The 25,218-nt window shown below is 41.1% G+C and overlaps 1 protein-coding gene across 1 annotated transcript; it reads right to left on the bottom strand.

The window, feature by feature from the left end:
- Positions 1-3,901: 3,901 nt before the first annotated feature.
- On the bottom strand, positions 3,902-21,496 carry phf1 (PHD finger protein 1). The gene is made up of 15 exons (XM_041043425.1): positions 21,064-21,496; positions 20,392-20,470; positions 20,124-20,205; positions 19,355-19,441; positions 18,289-18,383; positions 17,608-17,756; positions 16,910-17,005; positions 15,032-15,100; positions 14,524-14,647; positions 13,269-13,336; positions 12,557-12,688; positions 10,306-10,384; positions 8,677-8,792; positions 7,935-8,021; positions 3,902-6,755 (listed from the first exon to the last, which is right to left on the bottom strand). Exons 2-15 carry the CDS (start codon positions 20,467-20,469, stop codon positions 6,275-6,277), a joined length of 1,743 nt encoding a protein of 580 aa, XP_040899359.1. The 5' UTR covers position 20,470; positions 21,064-21,496; the 3' UTR covers positions 3,902-6,274.
- Positions 21,497-25,218: the final 3,722 nt, after the last annotated feature.

Raw genomic sequence — 25,218 nt, 5'->3', positions numbered from 1 at the left:
TGCTTCTGTTGTTCCAACCAAAATCACTGTGTAGCAGCGTGGGCTATCATCTCTTCTGCTTCCCAGCCTCCGAGGGACAGTTGAAGGCAGCACACAGAGCAGCGCCTGCCCCTGGTTCAAATGTTGATGTGCGGTCGCCACCGTGTGGTGAAAACCAGCAGTTACAGGTGCAGCCGGGTCCAAGAGAGGAATTTCGTTTAGGCCTCCGAAATACAGCGACTATCCGGGTAAACAATGAAGAAATATTTGACTGCACAGGGCAGAAAAGCAAGACGCTGAAAGATACTGCTCTCTCAGTCTTCCTCATATTTTATGAATATTAAAAAAAAGAGAGAAGGCTCTATTATATTCCCTAAATAAGCTCTACAATTTTTCTCAGTTTCAGTCAAACGGCTAATGCAACACACCTGTGCAGTAAAAGGCCTTTTTCACAGCAGACACGTGTCATAGTAGAAAAAGCACAGGTGTTACCAATACCGTTAACGACGATATTCAAGAGTCAGTGTGTGGCAGTGAGCCAGCATGGACAATACTGTTCCATTGTTTTTATCATTTACACAGGTCTGTGTTTTTTCTTGTCAAAATGTCTTTTGTGAAAAAAAAAACCTTCAGACAATGACCACGGGACTACATGAGTGGCTTTCCTTGGTCTTTCAACATGATACGTCCTCAAGTTACTCACAAAAGTTCACTTTAATTTGCCATGTTTTAAGAGCAATTATGACTGAACAGCTGCAAAGTAAACTAATACTTTTCACATTCAAACAAAAAAAAAAAAAAAAAAAAAGAGAGAAAAGACAAGATTTTAATTGTTGTTACTTCCTGTTTACCTCCTCTGAGGTCAAATATGTCTTAGATACGTGGTATTAGTCTTTGGAGTCATTTTTTTGGGGCATCTCCATTCATCTTGAAAACTCGTATTTGGAACAAACACAAAATAAACATCTGTTTCACGTTGGCAGCAGTGGGGAATTTTCTGCCCAAAAAAAAGTCGTTAATCGCTCCTATAGGACATATTGGGCAGAAACGCAATTTATCATCCCCATCAGATTAATTTAGAGGGATTCTCACCAACACTGTTTATCAGCTACAGTGGTGGTGAGCAGTGACAGCAGCTAACTTTCCACATAAAAGTTAAAGGCTTTTTAACCCACAGGTGATGGATTTCATATAACTGTGTGCTACAGATGTACACCATTAGCTTATGATAATAGTATTTGTAAAGTGTGTTTTTGAGCCTTCCGCTGTTCAGACCAGTCTCCTTGGGGGTAACAAATTATCATGACTGAGCAAGGACTTGGACCCAAACGCACGACTCCACAGACAAAATCAAAAGCAATCACTTTTATTCTTACAAAGCAAATAAGAGTCACCCATAAAGGGGAAAAGGGCACACAAAAACAAAAGTACAAAACGCGAACACAAAACTACTCTAGCGAGGGAAAAGACAGTACAACCTGAGAAGCGAAAAGCCAAACAACAAACAAAGTCACAAATAATACATAACCTGACTTCAGATACAATGACGAGAGATAAAACGCTAGCTCTGTGGACAAGAGACGAGACGAACTGGCCAGAATAAAGGGAAACAACGAGACTTAAATACATCAGGTAATGGGCAACAGGTGACACCCATTAGGGCGGGGCAGACAATCACAAATGGCGGGAAACTAGACAAAGACAGGAAGTAGAACAAGACAAGATACACAAGGGTTATGATTTCAAAATAAAGCAGGAACTATAAGCAAAACTTAACAAACTGAACAAGACTGAAAAGGTCCCAAGGTCCACAAACAACGTTTCCCTTTGGTATCATTGCACTGCAAGTTCGTAACAAAAGGGTTCAGAAAACAGCCCCCTCAGGGGCAAGTCATGACACCGGACCCGTATTTATCTAACCGCTAAAAATGATTTTTTTAGCGGTTCTGACACGTTTTGCAGTGATTGTACAAAATATTAATTGATGAATGGTACAGTTTCTAAATAAGTACAAGCCAGAATAGGGTTTGCAATCTTCATTATTTGCACTTGTTAATGTAGTTCTAAGTTCTCCTTATTATATGATTTGTTTAATGTACATCACCTCCCAGTAGCACACTTTCCTCCATGCTGCAGTTTGGTTTTCTTTTTGTTTCCATTTCAGCCAAATGGCCTATTTTTCCATACCTATTAATATATCTGTATACAATCAATATCTCACATTGTTAATTCCCCAATAGAGGAAAATTCTGAGTAAATATAAGTGAGATTTGAGGGCACTGACCACAACATACTATGTGACTACAAAGAAAATTACGTAGGGCTCACTGTCACAGTTTGAATTCATAAAAATTCTAATGAAATTCTGAATAAAATCTTTTATGCTGTGTGCACTTCAAATACAGCTTTTTTCAGATGTTCCTAGGGCATCAATTATTCTTTTGCAGTAAAGTCACTAACACAGGCAAAAGAAAAAAAATACACATATATTTTATTTATGATTTTTTCTTTCTTTTTTTCCCCAGTTTTTATACATACACACACTGTATGTACACATGAAATCAAAGACTTCAACACTCTCAAATCCTCAAGTACAACCTTCAAAGTGATGGATGTTGTAAACAAGTTGTGTGACAAAATAAACTCGAAGCTACTCTCACTGGCATTTTCGGACCTTTTTGACTCCGTCTCAAGGTCTTCATGAGCCAAAAACTGGCTCAGGTGTCATCACAGGAGTCTCAGTGTGTGGATTGTGTCAGGTGATTACAAGTGGCACCTGAGCCTGTTCCATTCATTCATGAGGACTGTGAAATGTGGTCAAAATCTCAGTGTGGATATTTATATTATTTTGTCACACACACCGACCCAACGTTTAAGAACATACATCTATGCTCACGTCTTAAGTTCTTCAATTTGGCCTTTTAAAATACCAGCTGAAGAGGCTGGTTCAGTCTTCTTTCATTCAATTAATATATTTGGAAGAAATGGTGTGGGTTTTTTTTTTTTTTATCCTTTTCTGACGCCCCCAGAGAAAGATAATCCTTACTTCATCTTATTACATTTAGACAAAGATTTTGTCTATTTCTTGTTGAGTCAGAGTTCACGATCTGGGGATGCACGTGGCTCAAAACGCAGCACTTAACCAAACATCAACCACATTTTGACAGTGATACACCGGCTGCCTGTTCAATTATCAGTGAGTTAAATGGCTTTGGAAGAGCTAACTGCTCACCTAGGCATAGATTAGCTGTCTGTACTAACAGATGAAAAACACATTGTGTGGGGTGAAACTTTTTTTATTATTCATGTTACATATTAGGTGTGTCAATGCTGAGTATACATGTACAAACGTAATCTCTCAAAAAATACATCAAACTGAACTTGGACCTGACTACTAATAAGAAAAAAGAAGACTACCTCTCCCAAAATAAAGTTTGCACCTCGATGTCGATGTCTTTTATTTCCTCCTATTTTGTTTTGTTGTTTAAACTAATCTGGTTGAGTTCCACCTAAAGTACAACCTATAACAAGCACTTGACGGGTATAGACATACCATAGAAAACACACAAATACATTCATCACCATCGCCTAGAAAGGTTCAACACACCCCTTCCTAATAAACTACAGTCAAATAGTCACTGAGGAGGATGACGAAAATTGTAATGCAACACCATTTCACTGGCCTGAAATGTACGCATAGGTGCAGGAGATAATTCAACAGAGAGGTCTGTATTTAAATGAAGTCTGAGAGTTTTGCATTGGTTTACAATATAAATGCTGTATTTGTCACGTGTTTTTTTTTTCAACTAAACCTGTAATGCGGTCTTTCTTCAAAGATAAAACTGACAAATGTACATGTCGTGTAGGTTTTATCGAACAGATTGCTGAAATAAACCTCTGTATAAAATATAAACTCTGAAACTTGCACCACAGTATTCTAGATTTATTTAAGCAGTTTGCACAAAGATAAAATCCAACTTCAGGGCCCCGTTTGCCTCTAAAAACACATCTGAGAAGAAGGGATGTGATCAGTCAGGCCTTTACCATGTTGCTATGTTGTACCTTTCAAATTATACTGTTAGACTCCGGAAGATATTATGGGTTTGAGTTGAGGAGTTGGGCCTATCAGGGTCTTCTTCAGCTGTACTGTCACTTTGAACGCAAGGGTTGAACTCCCTGCGACGAGAAACTGAACAACAGCAGCAGAGTGGCTGGACCTTTAGCTGATCTTTCTGACATTTAACACTCATCAAAAAAAAAAAGAAAACAACACGCACTCTTCCAAAATAATTTCCATTCTGATGATTTCAAACAGACGTTTCAGTAACATATATATATTAGTTTTTTTTGTTGTTAGTTTGGAATGTACAGTTAGATCACAGTCCTGTTCTGATTAAAAACTATTCAACATCATAACTGGTCGTTATTTACCCATGTGGTTGTAACTGATAAACAGCAGTCCTCTTGTTTAGTAGCAATACGGCCTCTTTCAGCTGACGTCTGACTGACCAATCGGCAGGTACACAACCCATATAGGCACTATGCAACCACGTCAAAAAAATAAAATAAAGTTGTTCCATCATAGCAATATATTGTGAATATATAATTCTATCTATAAAACAAAAGCCCTCTTGTGGCTTCTATTTCTAATACATATAATAGTCTAAATGTAAATTATGTATGACAAAGTCTAACATAACAAATAAGTAACCTGTAATAACATGTATACAATCCTTTATTAACATACTGCGATGAGAAAAAAAAATATGAAAACCTCCAGAGAATTTGTTGTTTATGGAGCCAAAGTAAGATAAGCTGGCATCTAAGTAGATGAAAGGGCCGGGAGAATCTAGGTGAAACCCATAAACCACCGCCACTCACTGAGTGTCCTTAAGCGATATGGTATAAACTTCCATCTATGTGGCCAAAAATATAAGACTGGCAGCACTGCTCTGTCTCTTCCTGGCCAATAGAAGGCTGCTGCTTTTTCATGAGCAGCCAGTAGCCGCCACCCAGCTGCCATCGTGCCTCTCGCTGAGGACGGACCATTCATCACTGCTAATTTTCTGGGCTAATTTTCTCACTTAACTCCACGTGAACACTAACCATCAGCTGATGAATGAACAGTTACCAAAGTGAAGGCTGGTGGAGGTATGGTGCGGGCCTCTGGTTGTTCAGCTTGCTCAATGTCAAATTTTGTTTTTAAATATAAATTATTCAGTTTCCTTTAAAAAGAATCTCTTTATTTAAATTACCCACTATGCATTAATCTGGGGATTTGACTCAGGTCATTTAGATGTCTAGATGTCTGGACTAATATTGGACTAACTTTGGTTGGAAAAGGAAACTTTGTCATACACCAAGCTTACAGATCAAATGAATGCATGTTGTGTCACACTATTCAAAATTCTAATGCATTTTCTACAACAAATCACTATGAATTTTAAATGAACTCATTTTTAAAATGCTTTTGTCCTGTTTTTAAAACTCTATTTTGTGTTTCTTCTTAAAGGACCTGTTCCACATTTTGGTAAATACGCTTATTTGCTTTCTCATGTCTGTGCACTGAATCGGAGGTCAGCCACAGTGACTTACTTACTTTACCAGCACAGAACTTATAAAACCACAACTTGTCATTTTTACTTTGGTTTTTGTACAAATTAAACAAACAACACTTCAGAGGCAGTGGTAAGTGGATTCTTTTTTCTTTTAACCTTTGCACAGAACCAGGCTAGTTGTTTCCCCTGCATTCAGTCTTTATGCCAAGCTGTCTCTTGGCCCTATCTTTATATTTACTGTACATACATAAGAGTGGTATCTTATCCTAATTACAAAGCAAATAAGAACATTTCACAAAATATCAAATTATTCCTATAAATTCACAGCACGCTGTCTGCATGACCAGCAGTGGAAGTTTGCCATTTTATTTCTGGTAACTTAAAAGAGAGAGTTAAAGAAATGTTTTTGATGTGGCTCACGCACCGACAGATCGTCAGGAGGTTTAAATACTTTCTCATCACTGTAAAACATGATAAATGCAAAGGCATATTCCAAAGTTAACAGTACAAATATCAGAGAAACACTAGCAAAGAGGGACATTTAGTAACGAGTAGTGAGGTTATAATGATGTAGAATAGAGGTGATACTATGAGAGCAACCTGGATTTTGCAACGTGTAGGGATTTTTTTTTCCTTTTTGTTTTGTTTGTACTTTAAACACTGCCACATATTACATACGCAGTATTCCTGTGGCAACTGCAGAACAGTCATTGCGTCTCGTGTTTACTCCCTTGGTCTCAGTACAAACTCACGTTCTCCCACTCCACGAGGTACTGAACCTTCCCGTCTGGTGTGACGCGTCTCGCCAAGATCCTCACGGCCTCCCCTCCACCCCAGCTCCTGGCCACTGTCCCGCTGCCCCCTCCAACTCCTCCGCCGCCGCCTCCGCCTCCGCCTCCTCCACCTCCCCCTCCACCTCCCCCTCCGCCTCCACCTCCGCCTATGCCACCCCCTCCGCCCATGCCAGTCTGGTAAGGTGGCAGATCACGTAGGATGAGAGGCTCCAGCTGCTTCTGCCCCGGCTGGTGTTGGTGGTTGTGTTGGTGGTTGTGTTGGTGGCTGTGTTGGTGGTTGTGTTGGTGGCTGTGTTGGTGGCTGTGTTGGTGGCTGTGTTGGTGACTGTGATGGTGCTGGTGGAGGTGGTGGTGGTGATGGCTGCCATTGGAATTGAGGGGGTACGGGAAGCAAGGTGGTGGTAACCTGCAGGTGTCCTCCACACTAGGAAAAGAACCAGAGACAAGCAAAGGACCAGGCACTGATTCATCTGGGTGTAGTTCACCATCTCATTCAAAAAGATCTGATTTATTTTATTTATTTTTTCACTGGAAAACACTACTGTAAATAAAGGACTATCCTTGAATCTATAGACTTAAGTATCTGTCATCACTGTCAACATAAAGTAGACTAAATACACCACATGAGAAAAGGACTTAGAGCTGATGTAATTAATATTTTTTTAACAACCAAATGTACGTGTAGTGACGAACCCACAGAGAATTATCAGTCAACTCTACAGTGCCTCTCAGTGCGACAGAGCATCTTTTGGGTCATTGTTTTAGTTTTATGGCTGTAATTTGAGTGTGTTGGCTCACAGCTCACATCAGCCTCTTTTCCTTCGGTTTTCAGATCTAAAAGCTCCAAAAGAAACCCCCTGTACACTACTCAGCCAGGAACCAAACAGCAGATAGACAAAGTCTGTGACATGCTTTGTGAATATAGTCAACGAAGCAGAAGCTAAAGATCCACATATTTCCCTCAGTAGCTGAAGAAAGTCAAAAATAGAACTGAAAGTGAGTGAGTGAGTTTATTGGTTGGCCAGAGACACGACTCCAAATTAAGGTTAATGTTGCTCCCTGTCTGCTGGCTGTAAAATTAGCAACTGTTTGCTAACACAACCCCCGCATCAACTTTATAAGGTGGTACTGACGTATGTCAGTGCTGTGTTTACAGTTTGTTCACCAGCCCCCAAAAATCACTTAATACAGTTTTAAACTGAAGTAATTCAATCACGATTATAAAAACTACCCCAAAGGTGAGATATATCCCTGAATTAGGAGGATCTGACATCCTTAAACGAGATCTGATCAACATTTTAATATGTGGCTGCATCACCAGACAACTCAAAGAATCCAGAGTTAGCAGGGAAAAAGTTAAATTATCTAATGTGTCAATACAGTCTTGAAAAATTCTGATATATTGTGGTTGAACAGAGCAGCCTTCACATGTGACTCTGGATGGATATCACCGTGAATATTAAATTATAATAATTTTAAAAAAGTAAATCCAGTATCCAAATTTCTATCATATTGTAATCAGTATCTTCATGTTGCCCAGTGCACAGCCTTGCATGTTAATAAAGTCATGTTGTGGGAAATGAGGATGATAGATGAGGAAAACCTGTTGTAGTGATGGAGACTCCTGGAGAGTGAAGTATTTCCATTGTACGTGGTGTGGTACAGGGCATACATCCGTTTGGGAGGAGAGCTGTGGATGTTAAAATTGGAAATTAAACTTACATATATTTTATTTACACTTGTTTAGTTTGAGTTTATTTACACAAGCTTTAACTTATCTGCCGCTGACACTTCTACTGTCACAATACCAATACAACGAGGGTTTGTTTGTCTTGGTCACGTTATTAGAAAAAGGAAATTTTAAAAAGTCTCGGCTGTCAAAAGTTTCCACTGGAAATAATTTCTACAAAGGAAATAATATAATCACCACTGTCCTGTGAAGCAAAACTCAAAACAGCGGCACTTATAACAAATCTTTCCGCGTCATGTTACCTCCTCGCTTCATAGTTTCTCACCTCCAGGTTGCTAAGGGAACTTTTTATCACAAGCATCATAAGCTCTCCTGGTGGCTTCCTGTAATATTTTGTATAGTGTCCTATAGTATTTTGCTTGTGTTGATCTGTTGTGGCTGAAAGGTTTGAACAAAACTGCATGAACAAAATACTAAAGTGCTAAAAGCAGCTTTCAGTCAGTTGTTTGTTCAAGAGCGCAGAGCCCTGCACTCACAACATTCCTCAGCAGCTGAGCGTTATTCATAATAAAGGTGGACTGACCCATTAACTCTTCTCACTCCCATCAATAATGCATCACCACAGAAACCAAAATGGCACAACACCGCTCCTTACCTCAAGTTAAGCTCCTCCTCTGACTTCCTGGAGTTGTAAAGGCTGGCCCCTCCCGTGTAACCATGGCAACATGGCAGCAGCTCAATGGGGTTGGCAGCTACTGGGGGTGGACAAGCCTGGGCACAGGAGACACACACAGATCAGATTGCGTCCGGATGCCAGCATCATCGCAGGAGTCAATCAAGCTCTGATACCTCCGTGCTCGCTCATGCATAAAGTTAATTCTGCACATGGACCGTCCGGTTTTCCACTAAATACATTTACATACAGGTTTGCGCCTTGAAAATCAGAGTGATAGAAAAATGCTTTTTTTTTTTTGTCCTTTTAAAAAATTCATAAGAGGTTGAAATCCATGTTCACGCATTGCCCGAGGGCTGAATTGGGCAGATATGTCTGTAAATCCACACTAATAGCATCAATGGATGTGAGTCACATCATCCTGAGGCTCATCAGACACACACACACACACGTAGGATGTCCTGCTTAAAAACTTATCACCTCCATGTTTCACGTTTCATGGAGCTGACTTGTAAGCGAGGCAGTTCTGGTGACACACCGACTCCTGACCCATGAAAAGTAAAAACATCAGAGCATCGTCAGAGCCATCAGTCACGGGAAATGCCGCAGGAGTGGGGGTGCACGCCACCTAAAGGTTTTCGCATTTCTCATCGCTGGGCTATGACATACGGCATCACACTTAGCCCATTATCGTTCCCTTCTCTAGCAATACTATTAGGATGGGAGATTATTATTCAGTGGCCTTATTCAGCGGCTGTGCCTTTAAATGGATGTGCTCTGTCAATGCTGCACTGTCAAGGTGCCAGCGCCACCTGGCCAAACTGTAATCGACTGCAAAGTGCATTTGGAAGTGATCCCAGGCTACGCATATCAGCATTCCTTCCCACCCCACTTTCCCCACTACAACGAAACCTGCTCCTCCAAGAAGAAGGGAGATTAGCATCAATCAGAGGGGCACAATGGGGCCTGGATGTGCCAGAGTGAAAACGAGTGCTCTGTGGAGCGTATTGTTCCAGGATTACTGTATGTGCACATACACAGATCAGAGTGATGTGTAGGAGGACACAGTACAATGAGCATTCGCGGTTAAGAATGCCGTGTAAAAATAGTAACCGCCACACGTGATGTTGCCTGTTTCAGTGTGATCCGCTGGGAATTGGGTTTGATGATCATGATAAATGCGCCGCTCAACTGCAGATGTTGATGAAATACATGAGCGGGTTCTTTTTGTGCAGCCGAGTTTGTATTTGAATGACACATTTTAACCGAGCTAAACACACAACGCCGCGTCTCTCACAGGCTACTCTAACCCTAACCATAGTCTCTGAAGCATCAGCAGGCATTAAACATACGGCAAAAGAGAGAAGAAAAATACTGAGGTGCTGAGCTGCACTGGGTGTTTAAAAAAAAAACACGCAGACTGATCTAGACTGTGAAATGAACCTTCATCACAGCGTCTGACTGACAGGTTATTTGGATCACAGAGAGCTGTTTACCTGACTGCATAAAAAAAAAAAAAGAAAGAAAGAAAGAAAAAAGGAAAAAAATAATCAGAGAGGTTTTGTGGCCCAGACCTACCCCCTCCCCTGAGTTGGAGACAGAGGCACTGACCTGTGTCTCTATGATGCGACGCTTTGATTTACGTGACTCTGGCCCCCCCACTCTCCTCTGGCAGGGTAGTGACAGCGGGCTGAAGAGAACAACAACAACGCACATAAATTAATACAGAAACAGACACATGTGGTCCCAAAGTGCAATATTTAGTCTACTGAAAGGTTGAGCTGCGAAAGGATATACGGATGTATTATATTAGTAACAATTATTCCAGTATATGAGCCCAAACATCATCAACACAGAGGTTAAAAAATATGAAACGCATAAAAAGATAACATAACACATAAAACGTCCTCTTCGTCCTCTTCTCCCTCAAATTCCTCTCATTCTCTGACGTCATGTTTTACTGGAAACCAAACTTGTCTCCTGCAGCTTATTTATGAAAATGGGACTTGAGGTCTAATACCCCCCAGAGGCTGAAATATCTATTACAACCAACTATTAGAAAATGCTGCACGGAATAGACAACACATTCATTACGGTGCTATAATTAGAGCTGTACAAGTAGTGGGAATTTAAATGTATATTTTGTCTTGAGGGCGATGCTAAAGAAAAGACGGCGTCATTAAGATCAAAAGGATTTATCCTCCTATTGGCATGAATGTCCTCAGTAAATTTCATGGCACTCTGGCCACTTCATTACGAGATATCTTGTGTACAAAGCTGACATCTTGGCCTGAGGGTGACACAAAAGGGAAGCATATGGAGTGTCTCATATAAAAAGGTTTGTCTTCAGTGGAGAATTAATGTGCTGGGTGAAATTTATGACAATTTTCCCATTAGATTTTTTATGCAATTCTCTGCGTTTTCATTTCGGCTTGACAACGGTGCTATGGCATCAAAGACATTAGGATTCATAAAATCCCATAGCACGCTGAAGGAAAACCTGATGTTATTTAAATATTTTGTGTACAAAAACGGCAATTTCACCCAATTGTGATGATAAATGGTCATAAAATACACAAAACAGAAAATGTTCTTCTCTAGGCCGTGGATATCCACAGCTAATGTTAAGATAATCTGGCGATTTGTTTTAGAAATGAGTTTAGTCCTTGTCGTGGACCACAGCGTTGGTCAAAGGGAAATGTTCAAATTGGTCACAGGGTCTCCATAATCATAAGGAATCATCCTCTGACAATGATGAAGATTTTTACCACATTTCATGGCAATTTTACTTATGGTTGATATTAAATATTTCACCAAATCACTGAACTGACAAACTGACTGGTCTATAACCAGCATCTTTAGCCCTTCATGTTAGTAGGAGCAAAAACCTTTTCTACCTTAATTATTATATCTCATCATCACATAAACACTACTGACTCAGGAATATAGCTTTTATTTAAGCTGTGTCACTCATACGCACCTTATTACCTGAAGAAGTCCCTATTCTATTTATTAATGTTGATTTTTCAGGTATTACAGCTTTTTATTTTGTTTGTCTGACCTCTTTTTATTGTGTTCTGCTCTTGTTTGTATGTAATAAAACACTTTTTTAAAATTCTCTATTCCGAAAAGTGCACGATTATTTCTTTTAAATATATTTTACTGAATAAAAGGCATTCAGTGACATAAAATGAGGCCTTCATAGTTCTTTCTTACAAAGTTTAATCATTTTTATCAAGCAAAGATCTAGAAAAAGAGATCTCTTTGGAAACTAATACAATGATTTTGTGCTTAGTTTGAACTAAAATAACCCTAACCATGTTTGTTTGTAAAAGAAAAAAAACGTAATAATGAATACACTCCAGTCAAGCATTCAGAGTCTCTTTCCGGCAACTCAGAACTTGCAGCTCGTAGTTATTCAGGTGAGCAAAGGGCACCAGAGGATAAATTACTGAAAATATGTTTAAAATTGTTTTTTGTAAACGCGCCCACCCCCACCCACATACACCCAGCCTCTTCCCTTTAAGACTGCTCCACTGCAACTTCATTGTAATTCAGCCTGAAAAAGCACCAGCTAAATGCTAAAAATGATTCAAAGTGAACAGTGTGTCTATGGACACACAGGACACGTGCACTCCCATGTGCACACACACTCACGGATATATACACGTAAGCTCACGGGGGGGGGTTTATACTCTTTTAGGAGAATATTAAGACACTGATACTTTTGCTGGCATATGAAAATTGCAGTCCTTTGATTCCTAAGTTAATTGTTCATGCGTAATGACTATACGCCCTGTGGGAATCCCTGAGCTCTTATTGAGATAAGAGCTGAGAAGAGAGACACTGTCCTTACTCTGACCTTCTCCGGTGTGTGATGTTGATAGGTGGGTCGGTGATGAGGGGAGACGAATCGGACGTCAGCGGAGGTGGGGCTCGGACCTGAAGCCCAAAAAGACACTTCTTCTTCTTGATCTCCTTTCCAGAGACAAACCTGGGCGACATCAGAGACACAGCATGTATACTGCAGAAGTAGCAGAGCCTTGTCTGGTGTAATTTCTTAAAAATTATTATCACCTGATGAGTGTGTTTTTTTCATTACTTCCCTTTGATGCTAATAAAGAATTTAAAGTGGTGTAACAAAATGTACTTCCCCTAATGAAAAAGCAGACTGAGGAGCATTTCAAAGGTAGTGGCTGTGTAATTCGGTGTGTGTAATTAGAGCAGACTTTGCCTGGAGAAATGTGCAGTTTTGTAACTGCGAGGTTTTTTTTTGCAAATTTTCAACTAAAAGCAGGTCTGGTTATTGTGATTAAATACCTATGACTTGTGTCATTTTCTAACAAGAGAAAATAGGCACCAAGAAGCGTTAAATTCCATCGGGTCTAATCGGCAGTTACATTTTACTTGCTCTTTATTCAAAGTCACAGATTTCACCTCGCTCATTTCAACCCGTGTGTCCAACATTACAAACTACGAAGCACTAAGAAGACCCTTCTATTCATGGAGCGCTACTCATCAATCCAGTCATGTGTGGTCTGTGTTTATTCTTCTCATCATATGCGACGACTTACCTGTCCTTGTGGGAGTTCAGAGCGTTGAGGAGATTGTGACAGCGGTCCTGCTTTGGCGTGTCAGAGAGCTGAAGGACAAACAGGAATGAAAAATCAAAGCTGTGTTTACACAGTGAACAGCCATCAGACAGAAAACCTTTAATGCATACAATAATTTTCTCTTACGGTCACTGACAGCAGTAATGTTGCTATGGAAAGCTACTTGTTGTGGCTTACATGGCTGAGAAACTCTGCTGTCATGTGAAGTCAGAGCAAACAATAAATTTCAAAATGCCTTTTAAAAACAGCTCAAAGGAGAAACCAGAACCTCAGACACATGTACAGGAAATGCTCAGAATATTCCCTCTGATGTCTCTCTCAGTCACCTCTACTTTTATCCTCCTGTTCATTCTCTGTGGAACAACTTCAGACTTTAAACCAGATGGTATCACAACTTTGAGCCTCATCCCTCTGGCTTGAACATTTTTTTCAAAATGCATTAATGTCCGCAAATACTGGTCACGGTGTCCTAGATCAGTGAATCCCAAACAGGGGTACTTTCTTGTAACCCAGGGGGCATGTGGAAAGACCACATATTGGTGAAATATAGAAAAATCAAATAAAGTGGAGTGACTCTGATCTTTAGTAAGTTTACTGTCACAATAACCAGTAACTAGATAAGTAATTTATAAACAGCTGAAATAGTTAGCTAAGCACAGCCGCTAATAATAGCTGGGTAAATCTTTAACTAAAGCGAAAGAGTAAACACTTGAAATACTATGATGGAAGTTAATAGAAGCCACAGTAATGGATAAAAGAGCTAATAATAATACTAAATGGTGGAACAGTCCTGCTTCTGCACTGCGAGTGGTGCCGCGTAATAGTACAAAAGCAAACTTGACCGAACTGATCTAATCAGCTGTATAAAGAAATATTACAGCAATATCCACTTTAAGTGTGTGTTAAATATTACCCACTTTAAAATCAAATCAAATGGAACATAACAGATGGTGAGGGCACTTGAGCTCATGCGATAGGGCTGTGGGGGTACATCAGCCAAAAAAGGTTAGGAAACACTGTTGTCCTACATCATTAAAACATCTAATTCTTTAACTTGGTGTTCCCCTTTAAGCTTACGTAGAGGTCATACTTTTTTTTTTCCAACATTAAATTTTACTTTAATAGTGGTTAATAGGCTTTAGGTTTCAAATGCAAAAAGGCTGCCAGCATTTCACATCATTTCATCATGGTGCTTAAACGGGGGAAATATCAATACCGCGCCTAGGAGCAACGAGTCCCAATTCTCATTGGTGAAGGACAGGATTTCATGGTCAAAATCAAAGTACTTCCTCTTGCAGCACAGCGAGAGATGGTAGAGCACTAAGTGAGCCAAATCCACCCTGCATTTAAAAAAATAGATCAATAAATAAAAATCAGTAACAATTCAACATTAAGAAACAGGTAAAATACACAAAAACATTTTAAAAATAAAACTGAAATGTTTTTTTTAAATATTTCACATTTTCCAAGGCTTGTGAGTCCAGATTGATTTACCACATTTTTTATTACAAACAACGGCATCAGTCTGTGCTGTGTAGTTATGTGAAGCAGCACTACTGACACAATTAAGTTTTCTGTCAAACTATGCATGGAAATGTACTGAAAATTGAATTATGCTTTTAGAATTTGAAGAAGAAAAATAAGAAAGTAGTCCTGATGTTTTGTTTTTCTAGTAGTGTCAAATAACTACTGTGTAAAATTGTCAGTAAAGTTGTTAACATCACCAGGTCATGGGTAGTCTTTGGATGGTCTCTGGTCCCTTTGTACAAACAGAGCACTGGAACTGATAAAACCTAAAACAGATAACATGGGGAAAGGACAGAAAATCAGACAGGTATGATGAAGACCTGAATAAAACTCATTTGTTTTCCAAAACAGCTGTCATCTTAAACTGCATTTTTTTTTCTGAAGACCTATGTGTTTATTCTCTCTTTCTCTCTCTGTACATTGCATTTTAAGTTTGTGAGACCATTATTACCCAAACAAGTATATTTTCCACTTTTTTTTTGTGTGTATTTTTGAGAAGCTGTAAAATTCTTCCTCCCTTTTACTTTCCTTGCAATCTCTATCCGTCCCCTGTCACAAGATATTTTATCATATAAATCAACCTGAACTGAAAATAAATGGACAGGTGTACCTGTTCCACTATAATAACATTCTGTTCCGAGTGACCCTGAAACTCAGCTCATACCATGACAACATTGTGTGCATCCGTCCTTCTATATGCATGTGTTCGCAGAAGGTCATTGGGAAAGATGAAGCGCAGGCACAGTATGACGGCAGCACATGCTTACTATTCCAACTGTGTCAACTCGGTCTTCACTCTTCCTCCATCACCTGCTCAGCAGATGTTGTACCAATCCGGCCTCACTCTCCCTGACTGTCAATCTAAATCTAATCCCTCCTCCCCCACCCCCCCCACCCCCACAGACAGGTTCGGCAATAACACGGTGTCAGGGTGGGTGTAAAACCCGGTCGCCTAACACAGATGGTTAATGACAATAATAAGTTAATGGATGGATACATTTTATTACACGCATGAGATGTAGCCTATCAAACTGCACTGCAATCAGCAGCTTGCATATCCACCCAGCATCATATCAGAACCACCACAGCACCGGGGAGGTGATATGTCTGCTCCGCTGTCTGTCACTGTCCCTTTGCTCCGAGCATGCGAAGAGAGCTTGTCCTTGAAGCACAAGTCAGTGAGTGCATTAACATGCTCACCAATAATTTACAATAATTTAGTCTTAAGCCAATTAAAGCAGTTCCCTGACAAGTGAAGCTGTCATGTAGATGTCTTCATCTGATTATCTTAATCAGAGTGACGGCTACTGCTGAGACGATTATTCTATATAGAAAACTGATTAACAAGAATTTTGATAACTGATTAACAGTTTATTCATCCAGTAAAAAATGCCAGAGATTCCTAAATGTGCCGCCTTTCTCTGTTTTATTTGATTGTAACCTGAATATGTTAGAATGAAGACACTATTTCTGATTTTGACTCTGTTTTGTGACATTTTATAGACCTAATGATTAATCAATTAATCAAATGAACTGTCGACCTGTTATTCGAAAATGAAAATAATCATTAGTTGCAGCTCTAGTGAGTTTGAAATCACAGTATGAAGAACCCAGTTGGCACGACCGGGTTTTCGCTCAATCTATCCTGGATATTGTACCACAACAAAGAAATAAAACATGGTGGGTGGTAGACCAATAAAAAAAAAACCGGATCAATGTAAACCAGGTTAACGGAGAAGTCATGTCTCCCATGAAAACACAATCCAAATATTAGACTCTGACTGATATACTGTCATGATATTACTGGCCGATATTGGCTGTTCACAAATATACCAGTATCAGTGTTTATATTGACACGTACAAATATTCTTTTTTCATCTTAAGTCATTTCATTTAAATTTTAAATATTTGACTTTTCATGTAAAGAAAATATTTATAAGGATTTGATGTATAAACACTGACTGACATCCTGTCATGTTAGTGTTTATGTGAAATATCAGCCAACAGATCATAAGCATCATTTATTCATTCACTGTTTCTGTCAGTCGTTTTTACAGTAACGCTCAATGACGCACCTGTCCCCATACAGCAACGGCTTGGTTAGACACTGCGTGCAGGCCTCGTGGAACCACTGACCACAGCTTCCACACTGCAACATCTTTAGGTTCCACCTGCAATTCAACAAGAAGACACCAACACACTTTAAACACATGAATGAATGAATGTGTCTAACATCTGTCACCTGACAAGTCTGCGTTTATGCATAGTTGAGGAAAGCTGAGGGCTGATGAGTGCAGATGCCTGACAGTTCACGTCTCATAAACTGAAATGTGTCTTCAGGTGTGAACTCCCACCGGGTCCTACTACTCATAAAGATGTGGCAGCCGGGAGTTTGTTTTATTCTGCCAGATGAGAAGAGTTTGCCACATAAGCAACAGAGTGCGAGATATGCAAAGAAGCAAAGTATGAAAAACACAGCAAATACATTAAAAAGATAGTTTGGTGTACTTTTTTTTTTGACTGACAGCTTACTTGACAGTACCTGAACTGATGCAGCAAACATCACTCATGCATCATTCCGTGAAAGTCAAAGCAAACTCTAAGAAATCTTTCTAACGCCGTTTGACACGTCTGATATGCTGCATGCAATTTACAAATAATCCACAAGATGACACTGACGCAGATGAGATCAAGCTCTGGGAGAAGATGTATACCACTAAACAGCATACACGAGCGGTACATTCAAACTTAAACTGGCCTCTGAGTCACTCACTCTCCAGGTCCGGCACAGTAGCAGTAACACTGCTGCTGATTGGTAAGATGCTGCGGGTCCCAGTCTAAAGACGACAGCTGGTACGGGAGTCGGAGTTTCATAAACTGCATGAGCCGGGCGAAGCGTCCCCGTTTGAGGGCCCCGCCTCTCTGAAAACACAATTTTAGGAGAGAACTGATTGGTTGGTGACCCCTCAAATCACTGTCATGTCAGAGCAGCGAGGGAGACGGATCACATTCGTTGGGGAGAAGGCAATTCGTCTCATTTTATTGTAGGTCAGCTGTGAGAGATAGTGTCCGAGGCAGCGGAAGTCTGGACAATGAGATATGGACAGTGACCGATTGACAATTAACTGGGTGCTCTCTCATCTCATATCTACAGAACTGGAGCACATGTGATTGATTGACTTTAAATGTACTTCTCTCAACTTCAGCGTAGTTTTTCAGCTTCATAACTATTGATTGTTCACGATTTCTTGGACACAATGTAGAACATCTAATACTGAAGTCAATACTGAGGGAATTAGTGTGCTTTTGCCTCAGATAAGGCCATTACCTGCCGTACACAACAGTGTAGTAGAAGCAAAGCTTGATATATTTGACTGGATTTCTCACATATTACACACTGAATGCCCCCCCCCCCCCCCCCCAGAGTGTGAGACGGAGAGATTAGCGGTCTGACCTTGGTTGCGACTGCAAAGACACATTGCCGACATATCCACGAATCGCTGTCAGCTTCCGGTTCAATGGTTGGCGTGTGGCACTCTGGATGATAACCTGTAATGGGAGGAGGAGGCAGAGCGTTTAATTCGTGTTTACAAGACAGACAGCTGGAGTGACAATAATGGCAAATCAGCTCCAGGTTTAGTGCTCTGCTGGTTTGTTTCAGCAGCATGCAAAACACTTTACGATACTATTTGCATCGAGGGAGCAGGGAGTATGTTTGTCTGCTTTTTCCTCAAAACAAAGAAACCCTGTTCGTCTGACAGAACGGTGAAGACATGACGGTAAAATCTTCAGCACGTTCCAGTTCATCATAATTCAGGATTACTTTTAACTCCGAAACGTGTTTTGCTTATTACTTCAGTTGGATGTTTGACTCTCCCTGTGCAGACTGATGTATGTGCAGAGTCTGACACCAGAAAGCTGTTTTCAAATTCACCTGCTGAAGAGGGAAAGTTTCTCTGTGCTCATTTTAAATCTGAGTTTAAGACGTGCACATCAGAGCATGATTAGCTGGTTTGGAAGCCAGTGTGCATATAGTCAGAGGGGAATTTACACTGAACTAGGAGACATCTTGTGTCCCACAGTTAAACTTTTCAAATTAAAAATTTTTGCATATTCATAGATTCTGGATATTTCAACGAGGGATTTTTTTTTTTTTTTTTTTGATAAACCGTATCAGACACAAATTATTACATCCGAAAGCATTTTAAGATGTTTTAAAACATATCTACAGGGCATCTTCAAATTAGTAACGAGTCTAAATAAAAACATCTTGATGCCTATATATATATATATATATATATATATATATAGGCATCTCATTCATTTTCATTCCTGTCAGGATACAGGTGCAACAGCTCGTATCTATCATTTATAATGTGTGGTTTTCCTGTGCCATGTTTTTGTTTTTTTTACTAAGAGCAACGCTGTTATTTACCAGACTATGTCAAATCTTCAAGGTCAGCACAGGAACGGGTGGAGAACCACTGTTTGACAGCGTATGATGAGGTGTGCTTCCTTACCGTGGCGACATTTAAGACAGTTTATGAGGGGTTCTTTAAGAGGCGGAGCGTCACAAATACAGCAAACTTCTTCCACTCCAGCAGAGACTGAGGCAAACACAGAAAGACAGAGAAAGGCAGGGGAGGGGAGGAAGCAAATGTGAGAGAGGAAGACAGAGGGAGAGGGAGAGAAAGCAGTCAGTGGCATTAATTTATGTATATTGATTCACATCCTTGCCACCTCATTGATTTCAGTGTCTCTTGCACCCTTTCAGATTTCACTTCATTTGACGGACGGATATTCAGCATGGTCCTAACAAGCGTCCAACTTCCCCCTTTGCCTGATGTTAGGTGGAGTGGGGGCGCCATTTCCCTGAGGAGTCATTACTCTAATAAATTCATAAATAGACTCTAATATAGCAATTACATCTCAACGTGCCCCCATCAGAATACTCAGAGCACTCAGCATCGTAACCTCAGACGTGATTGTAAGCTCTTTTCTGTCTTTTTTTCTCTAAGAGAGGTGGTAAGGTACAAAAAAAATAAAAAAAATTAAAGTTTTAAGCTCATCACAGGAGAGAATTGGAAAAGTGTTCCTGCAACTCCTCAGGCAAAGTTTCAAAGTGTAAACAAACACATTTAGGTTGAGTTCGGCTGAGCATCCGTTCATTCAGAAACCTCAAACATGGCGCATTTTTAGCTCAGGAAATACAAAGTGCCCTGAACGGCATGATCTTTACTCTTCTGGCTGAGGTGAGGGAGGGGGGGGGGGGGGGGGGGTTCTACTTACATGAGTGAATGTCCTTTCTCAGTACCCAGAACTCGGAGTTGTCCTCAAATCTCACCAGACAACATTGCTTGACTCCATCTACCTGAGAGGGAGATAGCAGGTGAGCAGAATGATTGACAAAACTAAATGGAAGTCTTTTCAAATCCAGGTGAACACACTGACTGACTCGCACAAACACACTGCACACACACACACTGAAAAGTCTCTTTCTGCCACACACACACACACACACACACACACACACACACACACTCCCACATGCACTTACTCTTTTCACATTTCCGAGGTACAGTAGTCCATCACTCCATCGAGCCAACACATCATCTCCTTCACTTACTCCCCCCATCCTGAGGAGAGAGACAGAGAGGGGAGAGAGGAGAGAGAGCAGGGCTCATGTGAAATGGAAATCCGATTTATTCGATGAATACTTTGCTGCCATTGCTGACAGAGGGGTTTATGGCCCCGGCGTTTCGGCTGGCTCTCAGACAGGCGGCTTAGGTGCAAAGGGGTTAAAATCTCCCCCCTCCTCCTTTTTAGACCAGAGCATAGCGACAGCCTGTATCCACCACAGTGAAAGATGAGAGTGAGTACACAACCAGAGAGCAAGACAAATGATTACTGCACACATGAAACACACACACACACAACACTGCATGATGACTGCTGCAATACAGTTTGATTGAATGAACAAAGATCACTGTGCAGCTACTTGAAGCATCTGCCATGCACTTTGCTGCTGTCTTCTTCTCTCCCAACATCTTGAAAACTTGAATACATGCATGAAATGACTGCACAGGCATTATCTCTGCACGTTGAGCATTTGTTCTAGTACATGCACTGAAGTCAAGACAGACGCAGGATACATAACAGTGCATGTAGCCTTTTGTGGATCAAAAGGAAATCGGGCAAATTGTACAGTAAGCTGGCCGGCGAAGGGTACCTGTCAAGTAGAACTCCTTTCCGTCGGGGTCACAGTGATTCCTGGGCAGGCTGGACATGAAATGCCCTCATCTGCTGTGGATCTCCGCTGCCCAATTACTGCCCGCTCGGATGCGCAGCCTGCGTGTTTGCAAAAAGTGGATGATGTGCATGTATGTCCCTGTCTGTGCCAAGCGCCTGTATGTGTCAGTCAAGCCGTCAGCGAGGAGGAGGAGGAGGAGGAGGAGGGGAGGGGGGCAAGGCGACTGACTGTCCGTCCGTCTCTCAGCCTAGTTTGTCCGTCCTCCGCGATGCCGTTTCGTCATGTTCCCGTCGCTTTTCGTCTCTCTCCCCCCCCCTCCCCCCCCGCCCCCTCTCCGCCACCACCTATTGATGCTATTAAAGCGGGTTTGTCAGAGCAGCACCGGAATCAAGCCGCCAGAGACGCCATCATCCTCGCCTCTCGCTCTCGACCGACTTGTTGTGACGCAGACATAAAACACCGAGATAGAGTGGGAGGGAGATAGTGATAGAGGGGGGGATCCAGAGGTGGCGGGGGTTGGGTGGCTGGGTCCGCGGCGAGAGCACCTTCCCGTCTGAGGAACTGACCCTAAATCGTTGTGACAAGGTGGGATTGTGATGTCTGAGAGCAGGAGGGAGGGATGGCGGTGCGCTAAAAGCCAGCGGAAGCAGCGCGCGCAGCTACGGGGGCCAATTAAGAGGCCAATTAGTGAGTTTAGCCGCCTCATTAATTGGTCTGTAACAACAGGGACCAGCCAAGTTTAGGAAGCCTTTGGAGAAAAGTTTTAAAACTGAGACGCCTGAGCAAACGGCGCTCGATACCTAAACTTGTCTGTAGTGATTATTAGTTCCTGTCTTCTCAAACTTAACTGTTTTTTGTCGTTAGTGTGTTTACGTTCTGTATTAAAGGCAACATTTGAGATATTACTGGACATTGTACCGTCTCAATCCGATCAAATGAAACTGAGCCAGCTTTAGAATAACACTATGAAAATATCACAGCACACTTACATGTACAACAAGGTCACTGTTTTGCATCACAAATCTTAGAAGAAATTATCTTTTTTTTTTAACGTTAAAAATCAATACAAGTCCATAATTTTTATTTCAACAAATCCCAAAATTTACAAATTTGGAATAGCCTCTCCCTGTTCTCTTTTTTTTTGCAGAAAATACAGGACGCCAACTCCGAAAAGGATGCCACATCTGCAGGACAGATGTGGCATCCAGAGGGTCATCTCTTCTCACAGGACATCCGGGATGTAATTTAACGTGTGATGGAGAATATTGCTCACACAAAACAAGCATGGCTCTGATTACACCAACTTTAGTGATACATGTTTGCCGCAGACCGCCACTCTCAGTGCAGCCTCAGCAAACACAAATCCAGTCATAAGAAAAAAAACAACATTGTAGAATCTGTCAAGTTTTAGAAAATCTATTAACTGCACTAAACAAAAACAAACATCAGGCCCAAGCTGCTTTAAGAGAGTCATCGACACATCATTAGATTCTGAAAATGATAAATGAAGCATATTAAGATTGTACTCACAGTTAAAATTGCTTTAGTGGAACAAGACGTTTCGCTGTTTCGGCTACAGAGACATGTATCCAATCCAGTTCAAGTTTCTGTTTGTTTATTTTTCCCTGCTTGTGTCTCCTCTTATTTATTTATGTCTTACACATTACTCACACCAGTCAACCGTGTGTTAACACCGCCGTGTGGTTCAAAATGGCCCCTGGCAGATTGAAAAGAGGTAAAGTGCCAATTTCCAACTGTCACCACTAGGCGGCGACCAAATACAAGGACTACTACTATACTGCAATTACTTTGCCATAAAGGGTCACAATCCTATTGAATGTTACTGTGACAAGCATATATTGTATAAATTGTCTCTTTCACACTGTACATATTTCATAACTACAAATATGAACATCCCTTTCCCAAGATTGAGATTTCCCTTTTAGAGTTTGCATCAAACTTTTGCACAATTTTTCTTTTAACTATAAATGGAGCCAGTGACCATTGTGTGAGAAATACTGAAAAACAAAATCCACTAAGACAAAAAACTGACACAAACCTAACCCTAACCCTGGGGATGAACATAATTACTGACCACTGCTTTATATTGTAACATAACCAAACCATTCTGCCGAACATATTGATTACTGGGTAATCATAATGGTGGACCCGCTGCATTTTTGGGTTTTTAATTCAACATAATCAAACAATTTTAAGTTAAAATAATTAACAACAAATCTACAATTGAAGCAAGGCTTTTCATAATTAATGATTTGTATTTATTTGAACTTCACTAGAAATTCAGCCCATTCAAGTCGATTTACACAAGTTGAACACACTAACCATGTCAGTCTGCAACACATCAGCCCCACTGAACACATTTACTGTGTGTGCTGCATATGTACTTCTTGCACTTGATGCATGTATATTGTGTTTTTCTATCCATCTTGGGTCGACACACTCGCAGCGCTTCTTTTTGTTGCTGCAGGCTGCAACCTAGAATAATGAAAAGATCTCCATTTTTTGATGCTCCTGGCCACAGATTCTCCCATCCCTGTGCAGTGTACTCATGAGTACCACATTCTTGCCTTTCTTTGGCACATAGGATATCGGGGACGTGTTGGCCGTGTACACAAACTTGGAAAAATTGACAGGCCTGTTCTTTGTAGTCAGCTGCTGGGGTGGTAGCTCAGACTTGTCTTTCCGTATCGTTCCCAGTGTCCTCAGCTATTTCTTTAGGAGCTTCAATTCCAGCTTGTGCAAGGTTAATAAAAATTGTTGCATGTGATGTTGTGTCCACTGAGTCCCTGAGTCATGTCCAGGACAACTCTTGATTTTTCTCAGAGAAAGGAGGAGACTACACCCTGTGTAGGCTTGTAAGTTCAGCCGCCTGGTTAGCTCAGTTGGTAGCGCACGAGACTCACTTGCTCAGGGTTGTGGGTTTGAACCCCTCTCTGGGCAGCACTGCCTCCCATGGGCAGTTTTCCACACTCAGTTTGGTGTTGAGGAGCAGCACCAGATGAACTGGAATAACTTTGTAGCAATCACACAGAGATGTCCACATACATTTCACCATATAATCGGTGGCAGCTCCTGACAAATATTTCAGGGGGGGCAATTGTTGAGATGATGGCTAACATGACCCGTTCGGTGGGTAAACTAACCAAAGTTACTTTACAATATTGCATTGTATAATTTGGTTTTCCTGGTCACCTTTCCTGTTCAACCACTAACTTAATTTCTTAAGTACAATTATTTTGGTTCAAATCAAATCATCACAGAGCACATTCACTATATACAGTGATATTCAGCTGGCAATGTGCAACCAATACTACTATTTACAATCCAACGTGCAGAGTATCATAACAAGGCCGGTTTTAAGCGCTCCTCAAACACCTCGTCTAGCGACGCCACTAAGTCGACCAGTCCACGAAAAACCCCGGGGTTACTGGACCCCTCGATTTCATCCTTGCCTCGCAAAGCTAACTCAAACACGCCACAGAATCTGATACAGTCAATAAGGCGGCCTACAATATGGCGGTTCTTGCTCACCTCATCTGTGTGACGCGACACAGCTATCATGTAGCTCTCACCCAACTGTGTGGCGATGTTAACTCTCTCAAAAGACAAACGTTTCAGGCAGCTGTCCGTATGCATCTTCGATGTTAAATGTTTACTCACCTTTTCAGAGAGACACCCGTGGTTGTCCAGGCGGTGTTTGTTTTTTCCCATCAGGGTGAATCAGAAGGCAGGGCTAGCTGAACAGCGCGTTAGTTACTTCGCATCCTGCTAGCCACATTTTCCGCTCATACCAACTCCGTGAAAATCCGCGACTGTAGGTTTTGAAGACACCTGCTTGGTATTTAAATTTGGTCTGGGTTGTCCTAATTCTTTGATAGGCAATTTATCTTGATTGCCCCGACGACAGAATGGTAATTCCAGCAATGACACGATGGAATTGCTCCGTTGAGTTGCAATGCTAGCCATGTTGATCTTGAACGTGAACGCGATGCGTAAGCGCCGCGTGCATCAGAGGAGCACGTGACTTCATCAGTGCGTATGACGAAAGCACGTTGGGGCACTCCCGGAGCCCATAGAAATGCATTGCGGGGTCTACAGTTAAAAAAAAAAAAA

Source organism: Toxotes jaculatrix, chromosome 8 (assembly GCF_017976425.1).
Source record: "Toxotes jaculatrix isolate fToxJac2 chromosome 8, fToxJac2.pri, whole genome shotgun sequence".
NCBI lineage: Eukaryota > Metazoa > Chordata > Actinopteri > Toxotidae > Toxotes > Toxotes jaculatrix.
Note: the sequence above shows the minus strand (reverse complement) of the source record. Positions and strands in the feature narration are given on the sequence as shown.